The following is a 20,769-nucleotide window of genomic DNA, read 5'->3' on the forward strand; positions in this document are numbered from 1 at the left end:
ATATATGCGGTGGGCGGTCCGGAAGTGACTAAAGCAACAGCAAGCCCACCCCTGATCCCCAATCCAACAATGGGTAGGGTATCCTCTCCCCACACCCACTGTTACAATTTAAACAAGACAGCTGTGTGGGGCTCAGAGTTCTGTGAATGAATATACTACGAGTCCTATTTCCACCGTGGCAGATGGCTTGTAGTTCTCAAACTGAGGGTGTGTTGGTAAATGCCCTCCCAGTTCACTGATTCTTCCTGCTCTTCAGAAACTGTCTTCCTGTATGGAACTTATGAGCTGACAGCTGTACTGAAAGTTTGCAGGAGCCTGAGATCTTCTGATCTTCCCAAGAGGCCCCTAAGAAAAAAAAAATGCAAATTTTTTCACTGCAAATAAAGTGCATGTATTTTATTTATTTTTTGCAAAAGTGGAATTATCCTTTTAAGGCAAAGACGTCTAGGCAACTAGTAATTCTTATATGGTTTGAGCAATGGTAGCGCTATTTTTCCTTTTAATACTTTAACCCTGCCACAATTTAATACAGTAAACCTGTTGTGCGTAGGCAGTGGTGCCATCTTAAGTACAGCACACGTTCAAATGAGTTGCAGTCTTTCAGCACTTTTCAAGCAATGTGATATCTATGTTGGCACCCTCATGTGGTTACCATGAGTACTAAGCATTAGCCTAGTGTCCGTTGACATGGGTCACATTAGCGTGACACTTCTTGTCTTTGCAGGGGATACTGATGCTGCAAAGACCTCAGATGATATCAGTCTGAGCCTTGGCCAGAGCTATAGTTTGTGCAAAGAAGGAAGTGAAGACCAAGGTAAAACATAATGATCTTGTGCACAAGATGCCATGACTTGCTGGATTTGTGTTGCTTGCTGCATGTTAAATTGACCAATGCAAGGTCATGAGCAAGTAGTCTTCAGATAAGCAGTGTTTGTCCTTAAAACAATGCTTCTAGACACCTGCAGTGTTGCTTAGCTAAATGAGCTTCCCAATGCATATAGTATATCACAGCTGGAATGCTACCTTCATAATATGCTTGAAAATATCAGCATGGCTGCAGCAGCTCTTGGCTCAGGGCTTTATTGCTTCCATCACCGGCTTTATAACATATAAGATACAGTCATGTTAATATGTTTCATTGTGCAGTAAGTAACCTTATTTGTCACAAAAATGTTTTTTTTTAATTGATCCTAAAGTGCTTAAAGTTCATTCTATGCAGAAAACTTAATGGAAGCCTGTGCTGAGAGACTGCTATTAAAGCGGTATTAAACCCAAAACCTAACATGTAATATATTACTGCTTACCAATCATTACATCTGGTAGCTGCCTTGTTTTTTTATTTTAAAGTGGAGTTCCACCCATAAATATAACATTACATCAGTAGTTTTAAAAAAATGTCATTAGTCCTTTACGAATTTTTTTTTTTTTTTTTAGATGCCTTCAAAGTGTTGTTGCTAGGCAGAATAGTTAATCTTCCCACTTCCTGCACCTAGGTGCTTAATGCTTCCTAACCTACATTGCACAGACTCCTGGGAATGTAGCGGGTGTAACTTTCCAGGAGTCTGTGCACTCCCCAGTCTCAAAGAATCATGTGACTTGGACAGCACAGGTGCTGAAGCCTGATCTGACACTGCTTGTGCAGCACTGAGCATGTGCGAGATTTGCAAGGCTGAAATCCAGGAAGTCATACAGTCTGGCTTCATGATGCCCACACTTAAGATGGCCCCAGTCAATTTCTGTTTTATAAAGTGTCTAAATGCTGTAACAACATAACAAAACGGACCTTAGTTTACAGACTAACTTTACTAGAATACATTAAGCTTGTGTATTACAGGGGTATTTATATTTAAAAAGTGAAATTGTGGCCGGAACTCCGCTTTAAGGCCTTTTCTTTATCGTACATCACGGGACACAGAGCGGCATTCATTACTATATGGGTTATATGGAGTACCTTCAGGTGTAGACACTGGCAATCTCAAACAGGAAATGCCCCTCCCTATATAACCCCCTCCCATAGGAGGAGTACCTCAGTTTTTTACGCCAGTGTCTTAGGTGTTAGTCATGGTTTAGCTTGCCTCCGCATCCTTGGGATTAGGTGAGCTACCGGTTCTGTCCAAAAAAGCCTCAGCGCTAAAGTGGTCAGTAACCGGACCCCAAACCCTTGGGGTATAGCCCATAATGCTTTTCTTTTTAGAGAGCTGGACCCTGGGCCCAGAACTTAGAAACCTTTGGGTACCTAAAGTTTTCTGTTGCCAGGGTGCTATATGGGCCCAGGACAGTGGATCCTTCATAGGAACCCAGGGCCTGAAGGTCTAGACATCCCCACGGAGATGGGGGAAGATTGGGCCTCTTGCTTGGCAAAGTCCTGCGGCATGGAGCAGGTAAGTGAGGGGAAAACTTGCGGAACTTGGTTCTTAGCAGGTTTTTTTCTGGGGGGTCACAGGGGACATGCCTAAAGTTATGCACTGCATCTGGCAAACTAGTCACATATCATAAAGATAGGATGGCTCTCTATGTATTATTCCCCATAAGATGTGACCTCCCTTGTAGTGTTGGAAAAGCATTGAGTGGGGCCTGTGTTATATAAAAATATATGTGTGTGTCAGAGAGCTTTGCTTACCTGCAGGCCTCCAGGCGATGCTCCATTCAGTCTTCCTCCTCAGAGCCTGCAAGCAGGCAAAACGCTGACCTCCTCGTGTGTTCCAGGCTGCAGGCTGCAGTTTGCTGGAACAGAGAGGTCCCTTCCTCCCAAAATCCCCCCCCCCTCCCCCTGTCGGGAGGGGCATTTCCTGTTTGAGATTGCTGGGGGGGGAAGGGCGGGTCAGTGGCTTAAAGGAAGGGGCGGCCCTTCCTTGTTTGTTCCATCAATACTTTGGAACTGAGGAGAAAGACCAGAGCGGCAGCACGGGGCGCCGAGGACACACAGTGGCCAGAAAGGATATTGCAGTCTTCAGAGGACTGTTTTGTCAAGCCTAGAAATAGGCTGTTTCTTTTCCATCTCATAGTTTTTCTTTGCAATACTACTCAGGGGGACAGAATGTTTTTTCTTTCCTGGATTTGAAACAAAAACGAAAAAAAAAAAAAAAAAAAAAAGTCATCTAGGGGAGAGGAAGCATTTTTTTATCCCCCAAACAGGTGTTTGGACAATTAACTTTTATAGTTCCAAATACCAATAGGTAGCAGGTGTACCTCGGTATTGTACCATGGTATGCCGCTGTTTTCCCTACAGGGAGCCTTGGGGCCATCGGGATCTGGGGCTGGAGCTGACGCGGGTCAGTCCAACCCTAAGATGGTCACGGAGGAGGTATTACTCACCTCTTTAAAAGAGATGCAGAAAAGCATGGGAAAAATGATATCCGCAGCTATGCGGGGCAGTAAGCGGAATAGATCTCCGTCGCCCGAGCGCGGACCCTCAGAAGAGGAGGTCCTTTCCTCAGGGGAATTGGACGACCTCTTGGACACGGACCAAGTAGGTTCAGGGATCGAAGACCCGGATACAGATGAGTCTGGGGCAGTCTCCCTGAGGGAGAGCTGGTGGATTCAAGGATTGTCGGACTTGGTCCATAGGACATTCAACTTGCCAGTACCAGATCTCCAGGTATCGACGGTTTCAGCTTTGGGCTCACTGAGGGCGCCTCAAAGCAATGCTGTGTTTCCGATCCATCCTCTATTAGAGGGAATTTTGTTCCAAGATTGGAACAAGCCAGATAAGATCTTCTTACCACCTAAAAGGTTCTCTGTCCTATATCCTATGGAAGAAAATTTTTCCAAAAGATGGGCTACTCCTGCAGTGGACGCAGCCATCTCATGTGTTAACAGATCGTTAACATGCCCTGTAGAAAACATACAGGTGTTCAAGGATCCAGTTGATAAGCGCTTGGAAGCACTACTTAAGAACTCCTTCACTACTGCAGGGGCAGTAGTACAGCCAGCTGTGGCTGCGATTGGGGTCGCTCAAGCATTATCGGATCAATTTAAGCAGATGCTTAAACTTATTCCGGCCCAGCAGGCAGAAAAATTTTCGGATGTCCCTAAGGCCATATGTTTTACGGTAGACGCAATCAAGGATTCTATCCAGCAAGCGTCACGTTTATCGTTATCCCTTATCCATATGAGAAGACTCTTATGGTTAAAAAGCTGGGAGGCTGAGCCCCCATGCAAGAAGCTCCTGGTAGGGTTCCCCTTCCATGGAGGACGACTCTTCGGAGAAGACCTAGATAAATACATTCAGACCATTTCAAACGGCAAGAGTACTCTCTTGCCAACTAAGAAGAAGGTTCAGGGACCTGCGTTTAAACGACAGTATTCCCCTGGGCAGGGGCCCTCTAATGCCAAGCAGTATCGACGGCCTCCTGCAAAAGCAAACTTCGGCTTCAACAGCAGATCACAAGGACAGGCTGTTAGAGGCAAAAGGCAGTGGTTTCGCAAACCAGCAAAACCAGCCCCCAAGCCAACCTTATGAAGGGGCGCCCCCACCCACGAAGGTGGGGGGAAGGCTGCGACTCTTTTCAGAGATTTGGGAAGCCAGCATTCCCGACGAGTGGGTACGGTCTTCCGTGGCCACAGGCTACAAATTAGATTTCCTAAGGTTTCCTCCTCCTCATTTCCAGAAGTCGAGGATTCCAAACGATCCGGAAAAGGGAGCCGCATTAAGATCGGCATTAGATCATCTACTTTCCCAGGAAGTAATAGCAGAGGTACCAGTCCTGGAACAGGGGCTGGGTTTCTACTCCAACCTATTCATCATCCCAAAATCCAATGGAGATGTCAGGCCAATTTTGGACCTAAAGATGGTAAATGCATATCTAAAGATCCGCTCATTTCGGATGGAATCCGTGCGGTCAGCAGCTGCCACACTCCAGAAGGACGACTTCATGGCGTCCATAGACATAAAGGATGCCTACCTTCATGTTCCAATTTATCAGCCACATCAAAGATATCTACGCTTCATGGTGGCTTCGCGTCACTTCCAATTCGTGGCGCTTCCCTTCGGGTTGGCTACGGCCCCCCGGGTGTTCACGAAGGTCCTAGCTCCAATCCTAGCCAAACTAAGGATCCAAGGGGTCACGATCCTAGCATACCTGGACGACCTCCTAGTCATAGATCACTCGTCTCCCGGCTTGGAGCGAGCAGTGGCCCTCACGGTCCAATACCTCGAGAGGTTCGGCTGGGTCCTAAATCGAGAAAAGTCAGCTTTCCAGCCCACAAAGCAGTTGGAATATCTCGGCATGAGATTAGACACAGAACAACAAGGAGTGTTCCTACCTCTGAGGAAGGTAAAAGCCATCAAGGAATTAATCCTACTGGTTCTAAGCAAGAAAGAACCGACTATTCGCCTATGTATGAGGTTACTAGGCAAGATGGTGGCCACATTCGAGGCGGTACCATACGCCCAGAGCCACACTCGCATCCTACAGGCAGCCATCCTGTCAGCATGGAGCAGAAGGCCACAGGCCTTGGATATCCCGTTGCCGCTCTCATCAAGAGTCCGACAAAGTCTGTGTTGGTGGTTAGACCCTCAGAATCTACTGAAGGGGAGGTCTTTCAGCCCAGTGGCTTGGAAGATAGTGACCACAGACGCCAGCCTGACGGGCTGGGGAGCAATTTTGGATGGTTGCACTCGCCAAGGTACTTGGGCAAAGCCAGAGAAGCAGTTGCCCATCAACATCTTGGAGCTCAGAGCTGCTCGACTAGCCCTCAGGGCTTGGACGTCAAAATTGCAGGGGTTCCCGGTGAGAATTCAATCAGACAATGCCACGGCCGTGGCACACATAAATCACCAAGGGGGAACCAGGAGTCAAGCCGCTCAGAGAGAGGTGAGCTTGATTCTTCTATGGGCAGAGGCTCATGTGCCCTGCATATCGGCAATATTCATTCCAGGAGTGGACAACTTTCAGGCGGACTTCTTAAGCCGCCAGACTCTATGGCCGGGGGAATGGTCTCTGCATCCACTAGTCTTTCAAGCACTCTGCCAAAGATGGGGAGTGCCGGACGTGGATATCATGGCATCGAGACTCAACAAGAAACTAGACAGGTTCATGTCCCGCTCAAGGGATCCGATGGCCTGCGGAACCGATGCGTTGGTTTGCCCTTGGCATCAGTTCAAACTTCTTTATGCGTTTCCCCCGCTCCAGTTACTACCCCGCCTGCTGCGCAGGATCCGGGTGGAGCACATACCAGTCATCCTGGTAGCTCCAGCATGGCCCAGAAGGGCATGGTACTCACTAATCTTAAGGATGGTAGTGGGAGACCCTTGGACTCTTCCTCTACGGCCAGACCTGCTATCGCAAGGTCCGATCCTCCACCCTGCCTTACGGCATCTAAATTTGACGGCCTGGAAGCTGAATCCCTGATTCTCAGGGGTAGAGGTCTGTCTCAGAAAGTAATCTCTACCCTAATCAGAGCCAGGAAACCGGTCTCTAGGGTGATTTATTACAGGGTCTGGAAGGCCTATGTAGGCTGGTGTGAGTCCAAGCAATGGCTTTCTCGCAAATTTACCATCGATAGAGTATTACGTTTTCTCCAGCTAGGAGTGGATAAAGGATTGGCATTAAGCACAATCAAAGGACAGATTTCTGCTCTGTCAGTGTGGTTTCAGCGGCCGCTGGCCACCCACTCGCTGGTTAAGACCTTCCTTCAAGGGGTCTTACGTATTAGACCTCCAGTTAAATCCCCGCTTTGTCCGTGGGATTTAAATCTTGTTCTGTCAAGTTTACAGAAACAACCGTTTGAGCCGTTGGCTGATATTCCTTTGGTTCTACTGACAAGGAAGTTAGTATTTTTGGTTGCCATAGTTTCCGCAAGAAGAGTTTCGGAGCTGGCAGCCTTATCCTGTAAGGAACCATATCTTGTTTTTCATAAGGACAGGGTCGTTCTCCGCCCTCATCCTTCCTTCCTTCCGAAGGTCATATCCAGTTTTCATTTGAACCAGGATTTGGTATTACCATCCTTCTTCCCTAAACCTACTTCCAGAAAGGAAGGGTTGCTGCATACCTTGGATATTGTCAGGGCCATGAAGGCCTATCTTAAAGCTACAAAGAAGATCCGGAAGACAGATGTGCTGTTCATTCTACCGGATGGGCCCAAGAAGGGGCAGGCAGCTGCAAAGTCCACCATTTCTAGGTGGATTAAGCAATTAATCACTCAGGCCTACGGCTTGAAAGGGTTGCCTCCTCCAGTATCATTAAAGGCTCATTCTACTAGAGCCATGGGCGCCTCCTGGACAGCACACCACCAGATCTCTATGGCTCAAGTTTGCAAGGCGGCAACCTGGTCTTCTGTCCACACGTTTACAAAATTCTACAGTTGGACGTAAGAAGGAATACTGATGCTGCCTTCGGGCAGGCAGTGCTGCAGGCTGCAGTTTGAGACCCTCGGATTCCGGGGGCTCCTCTTGTTCGAGTTAAATTTAAAAATTTTATTTTTCTCAACTAAGTTGGATTTATTATGATTTGAGTATATCTCTAAATTAAATCCTTTTGTCTTGGAGATGTTCTCCCTCCCCTCATTGTAAGCATTGCTTTGGGACATCCCATATAGTAATGAATGCCGCTCTGTGTCCCGTGATGTACGATAAAGAAAAAGAGATTTTTAATACAGCTTACCTGTAAAATCTTTTTCTTGGAGTACATCACGGGACACAGAGCTCCCACCCCTCTTTTTTGAGGACCATTTTGGGAGGCATACTGCTTGCTACAAAACTGAGGTACTCCTCCTATGGGAGGGGGTTATATAGGGAGGGGCATTTCCTGTTTGAGATTGCCAGTGTCTACACCTGAAGGTACTCCATATAACCCATATAGTAATGAATGCCGCTCTGTGTCCCGTGATGTACTCCAAGAAAAAGATTTTACAGGTAAGCTGTATTAAAAATCTCTTTTTTTCCCCCCCTATGTTCTCACCTGGTAAACTGGCTAGTAACATGCCTCCTGTATTAATGCTAGGGGTTTGACCGATTATTGTAGTGGCCGATTATTAGGGCTGATTTTTGAAAATTTTCAAATAATCCGTATCGGCCAGAAAGTTACCAAAATGACCCATATTGGTCAGTGTGCAGCTTGTTTTAGGAGGCCATTTAGGAAGTTATTTTTCCAGCACTTTATTTTTACCAGTTTACTATTTAATATTACAATTTTAATAACCATGTTCAATTTTTACCAGATTTGTGTAGAAATTGTGTTGATACTTTAAATGTACAAAATATCGGCACCTGAAAGGCAGATGAAAATCGATATCGACCTTGAAAAAAACTAGATCGGTCAACCCCTAATTGGTGCCTACACTCTGGCTAGGAGCACAGGGGGACACCTTTGGACAGCAGCAGCATCAGTCTGAGGGGAGTGTTGGATGTACCAGCAGATTTAGGTACATTTACAAATTGAAATACAATTTCCAGCCAATACTTTTTAACCAGTTACGGTGCGCATTTTTTTTTCTTTTTTTGGATAAGGTTTTTACACGCATGAATAAGACGATCATTGTAAGCACCCCTGTCAGTGGTAAATGGTTTGCTCAACACTCTAACTGCTACTTTTGCATGGATAGTTTTTTGGAAAAAAATACCTTACCGGCAGGATCATCAAGTGAAAATAGGAGCCTAAAAAAAAATGTACTTCTCACATGTAAGAATTGGTAAGCTGCAATATAATATTTGATGTTGCGTTTAATACCGCTTGGAGTCCTCCAGATAGTGCAAGTTCCCTGCTTGATGAGCTAAACTAATGTCTTCAGTACTTCATTATTTACAAGTATTGGGCAAGGAATTCACTATGACGTGGCTTGCAAGGTCAGTAACTTTGCATTTAAGTTGGTCGTCCAGGTGGGTAGTTTTTTCAGGAGGTCACCAGTGGTAGCCCCCGTGTTCCTCGGCACAGGTTTCCTTTCAGGCAGTCACACGTTATTTTTAGGTTTTATTCACAATTTGTTTTATTGCAGTTAGGTCATACAATCCATTGGATATATATCCTCTTTAGTTAGTAAAAACCTTGCACCGTCCTGCCCCCCCCCCTCCTCCCAACTACCCCCACTGCCATAATCTTCTCTTGCGATGGGGGTTATTAGAGCTAACGGGCTGTTGCAGGCTTTTGAGAGCCCAGCCTGTTCATCCCAAGCCGCTCTGTTTTATAGAAGCTAACAGCAGCCTCTATGAAAGGTGCGAACAATCACCCGCCTGTACTCCTTTTTTAGACTGTTTTCCATTCATAGAAGCTGTATTAGGACTTCTATAAATGGAGCAGCTGGACAGAAAGGGCAGCTTATACCCTTTCTGACTGTAGTAATGTAAAGTTAGGTAAGTACACGTAGAGCATATTAGTATGTTTTGCTGCTACCTAGTGTTAATAAAAAGAAATTCAGTTTTGTTTTGCCTGCCTAAAATGTTTTACTCGGCTGGCAGCTACTCCCCCCCCCCCCCCCCCCCCCACTGCCATAATCTTCTGATGCAGCAAGGGTTAATAGAACTAAAGGGGCTGTTGGTAAGAGAACCTGACCATGTCTGCCCTTTCTGCCCAAGCTGTACTACTGCCTCTATCAATAAAAAGTTATCTATGAATGGAGGGGCTGAAGCTAAAAATCATTCACCTCGTCTCCATTCTTAGACGGCGTTCTAATCACAGGCGCTGCAGTACGGCTTCTATGAATGGAGCAGCTGGGTGGGAAGGGCAGGTGTAGTTGGGCTCTGATAAAAGTCTGACAGCCTGTTGGCTCCTTTTTTTAACCCCCACCGCACCAGAAGATTACGATGGTGGGGGTGCTAAGGGCAGAGCAAGATTTTCACTAACAGAGGAGGGATTGGCACAAGGAACTCATCCTACTGACTGTAAATTAAGTCCCTTGTGCTGTTTTTTGTTGGTAATTTTGGCTGCATTTTAATGTTGTGTTAATGCAGTTGGGTTTTGATCTAAATGTGTGAAGCATATTTTGTTTTTGAAGTCTTATTGGAGAATGCCAATGTAGATTATATACACGTCTATATCTTTGCTTTTGTCAAACAAAATGTTAATTTGATAAGTTACTTGATAAGTAAAAAAATAAAATAAAAATAGCAAACTGTTTAAGAGGGTTTGAACGGCCAGGGGGGGGAATCGCTGTCTTTGTGGAACAGATTTTTTTAAATCAACTGACATAAGGTCCCAGTTTTGGTGTTGTATGCCCTCACATATACCCAGTGAAGCTTCTGGCCTCAGGTGATAAAGATGAAACAAATCATCCTACATAATTTCTACCTATTCATATGTAGCCATCTCTTCTCTACATCCATTAAGTGCCCATTCACACCTAGGCATATATACGCCTGTAGCGCAAAGCCGCAGCAGCCCCTGATACGCTGGAGGGGTGAGTTTACATTGTCGGCTATGGAGATGGTTCACATCTCCACACCAAACGCCTGAAGCCCAAAACAAGTCCCGGACCTTTTTTTCAGGCGGCTTTTGGCGTTCGGCCATAGCTGACAATGTTGTCACCCCTCCTGTGTATGTTACCGCGGCATATTTCACCGCGTTTTGTCGCGTTAAATCGCGGGACAAAACGCCGCAATTTGTCGCGGCAAAATACGCCGCGGTAACATACGTCTAGGTGTGAATGCAGCCTAAAAGTCCAGAATTTTTACAGCCTGTCTCTGAGAGCTGATTGGAGAGAAGAAAATCACACAGCACACAGAAACTGAGCTGAGGCTGTCAATCGCAGACTGTGTGCAGACGCTCCCTTCCCTGTCGCTTTTTTTTTTCTTGGTGTCGGCAAAACTTGTCAGAAGTGACTACCTAGCAGAGAGAAATGAAACTCCTTGCTCTGGATTGAGACAAGTACATCATATGTTTTGCTTACATTTCATATCGGAGCTTTAAAACCACTTTAATTTTCAAAAATTGCAACAAGTGAAGTGAGAGTCCCATGGCTAATGTTGCCGTTTCTGCAGCAGAACTTGAGTAACCATAGTCCTCAATTGCTTTAAAAAGCCATTAGGTGATTAAAACCCACTAATGTTTACCCATAAGTGAATTTGTGCCCTGACTGCATGATTTCAATACTGACCGAGGCTGTGTCATTGACATGTCCTGACCTAGTTTTGAGCTGTTTGAATATGGCAGACAAATGCTACTGTTCCAAAGAGCCAGATGGAATTTATGTTCTGGTGTGTGTGTATATGTATATGAATGTGGTCAGATCATTTACTCTCCAGTAGATGCTTGTTAAATGGCCCACGATAACTGCATTTTAGCATACTCCTTGCTGACTGCAGTAATGTAAAGTTATGTACACACAGGTGGCTGGATATTATCATGCTTTGCTGCTTTCTTGCAGAGGCTTGAAGTGTGTGCTATCTTATAATTAAAAAATAAAAAAATCTGTAAAATTTTCTGCTGGCACCTACTATTTTGTATTTTTTCCTTTCTTTACTTTTGTATTATATTTGCATAGCCTGTTAATATATGTAAACCCTCACCTAGTAAAGCACATTCCGTTTAAAATAGAAACGAAGGGCAAAACATTTGTGTATACACATAAAACAATACCCCCCCCTTTTTTTTTTGATCATATAGGGCTCTCTGATTCCTCCGGTATTTAATTGTACTGTCTGCCCTAACAATGTAAAGCGCTGCACAAACTGTTGGCGTTATATAAATCCTGTATAATAATAGTTTGTTCTCCTCTGCATAAGGAGCTCAGAGTTAGGGGAGGAGAAACGGTAGCACACTGGCCTTCCAGTGAATGGCTGTGAGGGGGGTGTGTCAGGACAAGTCTTTGGAGAAGAGCAGGCTGAGTTCCCAGCACAACTAGAAAGCTGACCACCCTGTACTCTCATGCCCAGTATGATCAGTTTTTAATAAAATTGCAGAGGAACTGTCAAACACCAAGGATTTCACACAATGTAAGCAATCCAAAGAGAACAGGATACTTTTTAATACACGTACATGGTACAGAGCAGGCACCTATCAGGAATATGAAATGTTGGGTTTTCATATTAAGCGATTCACAATTTGCAGTATTTGAACAGCACTGATAAACGGCATAAAAGCATTCTCAGATCATAGACCACCCTTTATTTTTTGAGTATGTGCAGTTTTATCTGGAATGTCTAGCTCCGAGATGCTTCTAACAAATTTATAAAGAAATTAATAAAAGATTGTTTCGTTTTGACTGTTAAATTTACCAGCAAAGTGATGAGGATCAGATTTTATTGGGCTGTTTATAAAAAAAAAAAAAGTTATTTTTGTGGGTCCATTTTGAGGCTGGTATTTGGATAACAGAACTGCTATGGCAACTCATTAATTTAGATAAGTTCACCTTTGTAAACGAAATAAAAGCACATCTTTTTGCAGGTATAAAAATGTGCAATTTCGTTTTTTTTTTTTTTACTAGGAGCCTGCAAACATTGCACTCGCAATCTGCAGATCACAGGTGCAATCCCAAGCTCCCTGCAGATTGTCTGGGTAAGCTGTCTGTTCGTACCTCATATGGGCAGGCAGTTACACAATGAAAGGTAGAGACCATGAACTACCAGAGCACGCAACAGTGCCCTGGTAGTTAAGAACTGCAAAAGTCAGTACTTGTAAATTCATTCACAGAACTTAATGAATGAATGATGTGACCGGGTGGGTGGAGCCCCACTTGCCTGTTTTTTTTGGTTTGTTTTTTTAAGTTGTGATAGCGAGTTTTGCAGCTGAAGGTATTGGTTAAGGATGAGCTCTGGCTTGTTCGCATAGAACACGTGCAGAGCCCGACAGGAAGTGCGCACGGCGCTGCGCTAATAACAAACAGGGAGACATTTCACGATCCCTGCAGCCGAGCATCGGGACAATGTCTCCCTGGCTGTGATTAGCACAGCGCTGTGCGCACTTCCTGGCGGGCTCTGCACATGTTCTATGCAAACACGCCGGAGCTCATCCTTAGTAATGGTATTTATTGATACTTAAACATCTTTTATCAGTGTTTTTAAACAATGCTGGAGAGGGTATTGTTAGTGGTTGAACATCCTTACCAATGAAAGAAGAATTGGGGGATATACATAATTTATAATGGGGCATTTTACTTGGAGTACACTTTTTAGATTCCAGCTGACAGGAAATTATGAATGCTGCTTGACAACACAGTTGCAGAAATGGGTGTAAAATTCTTTGTATAATTGCAAGGAAGAAACCCAGTTGGTTTCTGCGAGCAGCAAACTCCACTGGCTGTTTCATAAATAGGAGCATATAATGTACCTGTTGATAAAGGAGTTTGTCATGTCAAATTTCATCTAGGCATGTGCTCACAGAGGAAGTATTCATTGCATTATTAAGGGAGGCTTACTAGACATTTTCCAGTAGGATCTATGTTTTTCTGTGAGGCAATTGGTTACAACCAGCCTTTTAGATTTTACATGCAAATATTGCTAGTGGCTATTATAGCCGTTGGCGGTAAACTGTGTTCTCCCAGCAGGAACAGTTTGTCCGCTTTACCCACAGCAGACTTTCTCTAAATTCAGCTAATAAACAGTGCTCCACGGCTAACCGTTTTAGCTGAATGGAGCAAACGTTTCCTCTAGTCAAATACAAACTGCATACCGTTGCACTAGGAGAGAAGTGGACAGTTGTGTGTTTTGGTGAGTGTGTACAGCAGAATGTTGCATATGTGATCCACAGTCCCACCAACACCATCTGCTCATTTAACATGTCAGCTGGTATTCATAGGAAGAAGGAAGCATATCTTAATAGTACAGTACAGGACACAGGTCGCATATATATGGACCCTGGATTGTAGGCTGCTACTTTGAGGTGATTTGACACTGGCGAAGCTTTGGATGTAACCCCCACCCCACTCTGTGAGACCTCAGTTTTTTGCTAGTGTCATCTAGGTGATAGACCTTTTCCCTCCTTATGTAGATGTTTCTGTGCTTATAAATCAAAAAGACATTCCTCCGTAAGATTCTCCATGAGTGCCCTAGGCCTCATGGTTGCCTCATTTTTAATGTGGTTTCCTTCTCTCGCTTCCATTCAAGGTCCCCCAACACAACATTCTCTTGGCCCGGAAAAAAAAAAATGCTCTGTCTCGACTTACCTATGCTTCTCCCTAGTCAAGCAAGTAACTCCCTAATTTGGTGGATCCAGTATTGGAAATGGGGATGACCTTTCTCAGTTCAGGGAACTCTCTTGGAGCTCAGAGCAATAAAATTGGCTCCTCACCACTGAACGCCCTTTCCCCAGGGACACCTAATCAGGGGTGCTATAGGACAATACCACAGCAGTAGCCTATATGAATCAGCTGTGGTAGGGATTTGGGAGGATCCAAGAGGCAGGCAGCCTTGACAAAAGTAACTGATCATCTCCCGGAATGGAAAAGCACTGCCCAGAAATCTGTTTACATCCTAAGTGGACATTTCAAATTTGGAATTCTGAAGTATTCATTTTTTTTTTTTTTTTTTTTTTTTGGACCCAAGGGAATGGTCACTTCATCCTGACATCTTCAGTTCCTATCTTAGAACTGAAGGACCCCAGATGTGGTAATCCTGGTCTCCAAAGATTTCCCATTCTAGGTCAAAACCAAAGATCCTCCACCACTGGATCTGATGCTATGGTAATCCCGTGGACTCTGTTCAGGTTAATATATGCCTTTCCTCCAGCGAAGCTTCTTCCTGGAGATAGAGGAAAGTAAGAATTCAGTGATTGTGCCATTTTGCCTCCGTCTCTGGCATCGCTGTTGAAGCTCACATATTGAAGACTGTCGTATATTGGACTCTTTCCCACAGTACTTAGGGCCAGAAAAGCCACTTCAAGAAAAAGCTACTACAGCACCTGGAGATCCATTTTACCTGGTGTGAACAAAGGCATTTAAACCCTAGAGACAACACTGTACCTCCTTATTCAATTTTTTTTCTGCAGTCGGGACTTGACAAAAACTTGGCTTGAAGTACTTTAAAGAGACATCATTTGGCCTTTGTTTATCCTATACCAATATTCATAATCCCAGGGTCTATGAACTTTCAGCCTGTGCCCTATACTGTGCGATTAATCTATAAGGGATTTTCACTTGCCTGTAAATTCTGCATCTTGAAGTACAATAGACACAGGCCACCATCATTTGTTTTTCTGTATTACTTGGCATTGCTTGCTAAAAAACAAACAAAAAAAAACTGAGGTCTCATGGAGTTATTGTGGTACATTCAAGAGAAGCGCAACCAGTAGCTTTACCTTTATCCAGTTACCTGATGGTGGTAACTGCTTATAACCCAGGGTCTCTGGATATCCAGACTTTGTCCTGTACTGTACACCAAGATAAGTAATTTACATGCAAGTCAAATGTGTGTTTTTTTAAATATGTTTAAACAGGGATCTGGTGCTGTTCAAATTCAGCTAGCCAAAGTTGTGAACCCAACCGATATGCAAACACATAAGATAAAAATTATTAAGTACCTAATTATTCCTATGATGTTTACATTCTTAACTAAAATAAGCACTCAAAATGATAGCTTCTTATTGAGGAATACATACTATAGTAAATAATTTGGCAAACTTGAATCCTAATGTGTCCTATATTTGGCCAATAAGGGTAAAAAAAAGTGGTGATAGTGTTGGCTAATAGAATGTTATGGTCCTCTCATGATTTCAAAAATATACTCTTCATTATTACAGGCTCTGATTTATAGTATACAGAGTTTTCTAGTTTATAGAGTTAGTTTTTGTTTTCTAATCTGTGATATTTCTTATGCAGAGTTAACTGTGGATCAGAAGCTTTTCCGTCTGGTCTCCAATGATTCCTTTGTCTCCATTCAGCCTTCGATATCCTCTGGAGGCAAAGACTTAAATAGGGACTTCAGTGACAAAGGCTCCATTGCAACACACAGCCACCATCATCATGTTGATCTGTCATTGTCTAATGCCTGTGACACAGAACTGGCTTCACTTGTTCCATTGCATTCGCATTCATACAGAAAAGACCCTAGACCAAGAGGTGTCCCGAGGACTTCAAGTTCTGCTGTTGCTTTTCCAGACACTTCCCTCACTGACTTTCCACTCTATCAACAAAGGCGCGGGCTGGATCCTGTTAGTGAACTTGAAGCTTCCAAACCACATTCTGGGTCCAAAGATTCTCTCGTAGATAATGCTTGTGCTTCAGGGATTTTTCAATTAGACTGTCTCAAAAGCAAAGGTTCCCAGCAGCTTTCAAGGACCAGTAGCATAAAACATATGAAGTCTGACAAAAGCATGGATAGCCTAAGGAGCCTTAGCACAAGAAGCAGTGGATCCACCGAAAGCTACTGTAGTGGGACAGACCGGGACACAAATAGTACCGTTAGCAGCTACAAAAGTGAGCAGACAAGTTCAACTCATGTGGAGAGCCTTTTATCTGAACATGAGGAGGCAACTGCTTTAAAGAGAGGCCTTTGTAGTGACCCAGAGGAGGAGCATAGTTCAGCTACTGATAAAAGGACTAGTAGTGTGAGGACTGCTGTAGAAAGAAATTCAGCTCAGGAAGCCAAGGATGCCAACACATCTGACGATGTGCAGAGTCCAAGGGGTCTTAGCTCGTCGGCATCTGAAGAAGCAAACAAGAACCCCCATGCAAATGAACTTACTGCGCAAGCTGACTGGATGCCTGGAAAGCTCCCAGTTACTCACGATGACCCAGCTGAGAAACCAGTGATTTTAGTCGATTTAAGATCCTTTAAGGAAACGGGTATTAAGCATCGTGATAACGATGTACGACCCAAATCATCCAGTTTAATACACAGGACGTCGTCCTCTCATAAATCATGTAGGAGGCGGACAGGTAAAAAACGGGCCAGCAGCTTTGATGCCAGTAGACACAAAGAATATGTCTCCTTTCAAGGCATAGCTGATACCAAACCTCACAACACTGGTTTTTGTCATGATGAGGATTCTAGTGACCAAAGCGACTTGAGCAGGACCTCAAGTGTGCAGTCAGCTCACCGTTTCAGCAGTGATAGCTCTTCCAGCACTACTTCCCATTCATGCCAGTCCCCGGAGGCCAGATACTCTGCTCTGAGGACAAAATATCACATCAAAGACAAAGGGGCGGAATCTCGTAGAACCCACTTCACTTGTGAAGGAACTAGCAAAAAACGCTCCAACCGCAGGACTACCAGCACAAGTGGTACCAAAAGCCGTGCCAGGGTATTAAGCCTGGACAGTGGCACTGTAGTTAGCTTGGGTGACCCCAACAGACTGGCAGCCCCTGAAGGTATCAAACCTTTAACCACTTCAAAGTCAGATCTAGAGGCCAAAGAGGGGGAAGTTCTAGATCAGCTGTCTTTGCTAGGACGGGCATCACAATTAGAATCTGTAACTCGTTCAAGAAATAGTTTGCCCAGCCAGGTTACGTTTCAAGATGTAGAAGAGAGAGACTCTGCTGTTGGAGGTATGAGAGCCGCTAAACTTATTTTTGTAGTTTTGTGCTCGTTTGTTTATGATGTTTAAATGCAAAATATTAGTAGAGCTGCCATGGTTTTATGCCTGCTGATGTGAAGACTACTGGTAAGTCCAAAATGCTTACCTTAACAATTGGAACATTTTTTGTTTTGTGTACAATTGCTTCTCTGCCTTGGCTTGTCTTTGGAAAAGATTTCAGATAAGTGCAATACATGTATTCTAATCCCTCTGCCGATGAGCTGAGCAGTGCATCTATTTTCCCAACCTGTTTTTGGCAGTGAATATGTTTGAGTCACTTTCAATAGTTTTGTATTGGCACCGATGGTAGCAATGTACCAGATTGATTTAACTCCCTAATGCATATTCTTCAACAGGGACTAAGGTAATGCAAGAAATTATTTCTCTATTAGGAAATTTGTTTTGCCGTTTTTAATGTATTTTTCTTGATGCCTTGAGTCTGGAGGTATACTTTAAATGTTTTTAGTGCACAAAGAGTGGTTTCTGTGTTTATCAATTATTTATTTTCTATAAATATTCTGCAGGTTTATCTGTGATGTTTTAGTTCTCATTAGAGATGGTAAAACATTTGGAAAGTGACATAAGAGTAATCGATTCCAGTACAGGCAGCCAGTGCTGCTTTCTTGCAGCTGCTGGTTGACAAGAAAATTCATTATGCCACTCCATAGAACATTTGTGCTTCTTGTCCAGTCTGCATTTAAATGGAAATAAACCCCTACTATCCTTTACATCCAAGGAAGCTGCCATCTTGGCATCTTTTTGATCTGCAGTTTTCTGCTCGTGTGTTCAGTTTTGACAGTTTTTAGCTTGGATTACTAGTAAATGTGACACTTGGTCACAACATTTTGGCAAAGGGTGATTTAATGAGTTTGCTTTTGCCTTCAGGTAATTTTTTTTTACAGCATATGCAAAACTTTACAAAAGTAAAGCTTAGTTAATAGCAAAATAAAGGTCCCACCTAAAAGAATGCCAAATTTGTGAAAATATGCACAACTGTTGCATCTCCCTTCAATACAAAGTATATTTAAATATAATATAACCTAAAAAAAAAAAAAAATTTAAGTTGAGATTTCCTCATCGGTTGCATTAGCATGGAACCTGAGTCCATGAGAGACTGATATTTGTGAATGATTTGGATGCCTGACATCTGAAGAGTTTTTATTTTTTGTGTGTGCACCAACAATATAAAGCACTTAATGCTTAAACCGTGAAAACAAATGGATAAAATTAAGTACACCCATAGTCAATCCCTCAGCATTTACAAGTGGGTTTTACTTTATTTTCAATTAATGTTCTTTGAATAATACATTTGGTATTGCAGCATCAAGGGATTCCTGTACTGAGAGAGATGTAAAAGTTGCCATCACTGATCTACTTTTGCCTGTGCCTGGTTTCAGTGCTTTCTGAATCCCTGGCCCAGAAGAAGCAGAGAGGAGCCCAGACCACCTGCTGCATGCATGTTTCTGGTTAGTGATGCAATTAATACATTGGATCAGCAATTCGTCATGTCATCAATCCAGATGACAAATGAGTTGCCATCAGTACAAAAAAAAATTGTAAGGTGATAATAAAAAGATGCTCAGTTTTATAAATTTTATAAAAGACAAACCTGAAAAAAATAGGTTTTGATAACATTTACCGTATATTTATATGGCACCAACATAACGCCTGTGTTTTATTTATTTTTTTAAACATCTTTAGTTTCATGTTTGGTATGGTAATGTTAAATTATCAGTCCTTGCTTTAAAATTGATTTGTTTTAAATGTAGTTTTGCTTACAAATCTGATTTTATTCAATTTTGTGTAACTTTTTGTCTTTTTTTTTTTTTTTGTTTTTTTGTAACGTTTCAAGTATGGTTTTCCTAAAAAAATTTGCAGCATATAAATTTGTATTTATTTTTACTGCTTAGGTTGTCCTTGATGCTAGCTTGTTGCAAAAATGGATTTTATGACATTCTTTCCAAAAACTATAAATATTCTTGATGCCCGTATCTCCTGAAAGCTGCTCTGTTGATGAGATCTCTACTGGAGTTTGCTGGGACACTGCTCTCAGTAATGTGGATCTCTCTTCTCTTCCGCAGCAAATAGTGGTTGCTCCTTCTGACCTCCATGTTACTTAAAAGTGATACTAAACGCACATGGTTTCATTTACATTGTCCCTTCTATTTCTGTATGTAGATGACGGTACTATAATTTTAATTTAAAACCCATCAAAGTAATTTTCTCTTTCGTTCATGAATGGATACAGCCTTTATCTTGACATAGTGGGATTAACCTATCTATCTTTAGGAGTGACTAGGCAGAAGTGTTAACTTCAAAGCAGAACCGCCCCACCCAGGGTGTGGTCCCACTGGAATATATCCCCTCAGCCTGCACCAAGCAATTCAGTTTTTTCTGCCTAGTCTAAGAAGACATGGCTCCCTTCAGGTCCATGGCTGGGAGGCTTTTAGTTTGGATTCATTTTTTGGATTTTTTATTCATTTAAGTTTTTCCTGCGATCTTTAATCAACTGCCGACTGGGCGACAGGCTGGATCCCAGATCCTTGTATTTTTCCCAGTTTCGGCCATCGAGCGTGTGCCGACCATAGCTGCGCGCTGTGTCGTCCACGACATACCCGTCGCTCTACGGGTGGCCGGGGAGCTATAAGCTCCAGGGCTTGCATAAGGACCAGTCTACAGGGCTGAGTCGCAGTAGCCTGGCCGACAGTCATCTCCGTTACCATGCGGAAGATGCACTGTCCAGGATGCTTCCAGCATAAACCCACAGGAAGGGTAAGTAGCTACTACCTTGATTTAGCAAGAAGACAGAGCTGGGCATCCTTGGAGAGGTGAGTAAAGGGCCTTATCCCCCCTTCTCCCCCCTCCTCCTCCTAGGCTCTGAGCTAGCTGCTGGGCAGGGGTTCCTCTGGGGAGCTTCACTTGGGGAACCATAAGTCACTAAATCGGTGTTAAAGCTGCATAAGAGATTCTGTTTACCGGTGTGTCCTGCTCCATGCTGTCGGCAGCCATTTTTGGTGTATCCATGCTGTATTTCTTTACTTGCACGATGTATAAAGCTGCATAAGAGATTCTGTTTTTCTGTGTCTTGCTCCATGTTTGGCGTGTCCATGGTGTATTTCTTTACTTGAAAGTGGTAAGTGCAAGTGAGGGCCTAAAAAATGCACAGCCGGCGCCAAAAGAATGCACAGAGTGATTAAAAGTGACTTAAAGCGGTAGTTCACCCTCCTTCACCTCATTATTCCATTACTTTCGGCATCGTAGCGCGAGCTACGGTATGCCGGTCTTAAATTTTTAATCCCCGTACTCACTGTGCTATCGATGATTGAAGAATCCGACTCCCGCGGGGAATGGGCGTGCCTATGGAGAGGGAGGATGATTGACGGCCGGC

General features: G+C 43.5%; 1 protein-coding gene across 9 annotated transcripts in view; it reads left to right on the forward strand.

The window, feature by feature from the left end:
* The window catches only part of PCNX1 (pecanex 1), a 173,874-nt gene that overhangs the window by 45,807 nt on the left and 107,298 nt on the right, over positions 1-20,769 (forward strand). For 6 of the 9 annotated variants that reach the window (XM_040333117.1, XM_040333119.1, XM_040333120.1 and 3 more), the window contains exons 5-6: positions 725-814; positions 15,685-17,352. The exons of 2 other annotated variants lie outside the window; for them this stretch is intronic. In XM_040333117.1, the coding sequence (XP_040189051.1) occupies positions 725-814; positions 15,685-17,352 (1,758 nt within the window). The remainder of the gene's footprint in view (positions 1-724; positions 815-15,684; positions 17,353-20,769) is intronic. One more of the 9 variants, XM_040333121.1, reaches the window with a different exon arrangement.

Source organism: Rana temporaria, chromosome 13, assembly GCF_905171775.1.
Source record: "Rana temporaria chromosome 13, aRanTem1.1, whole genome shotgun sequence".
In the NCBI taxonomy this organism is placed as follows: Eukaryota; Metazoa; Chordata; class Amphibia; order Anura; family Ranidae; genus Rana; species Rana temporaria.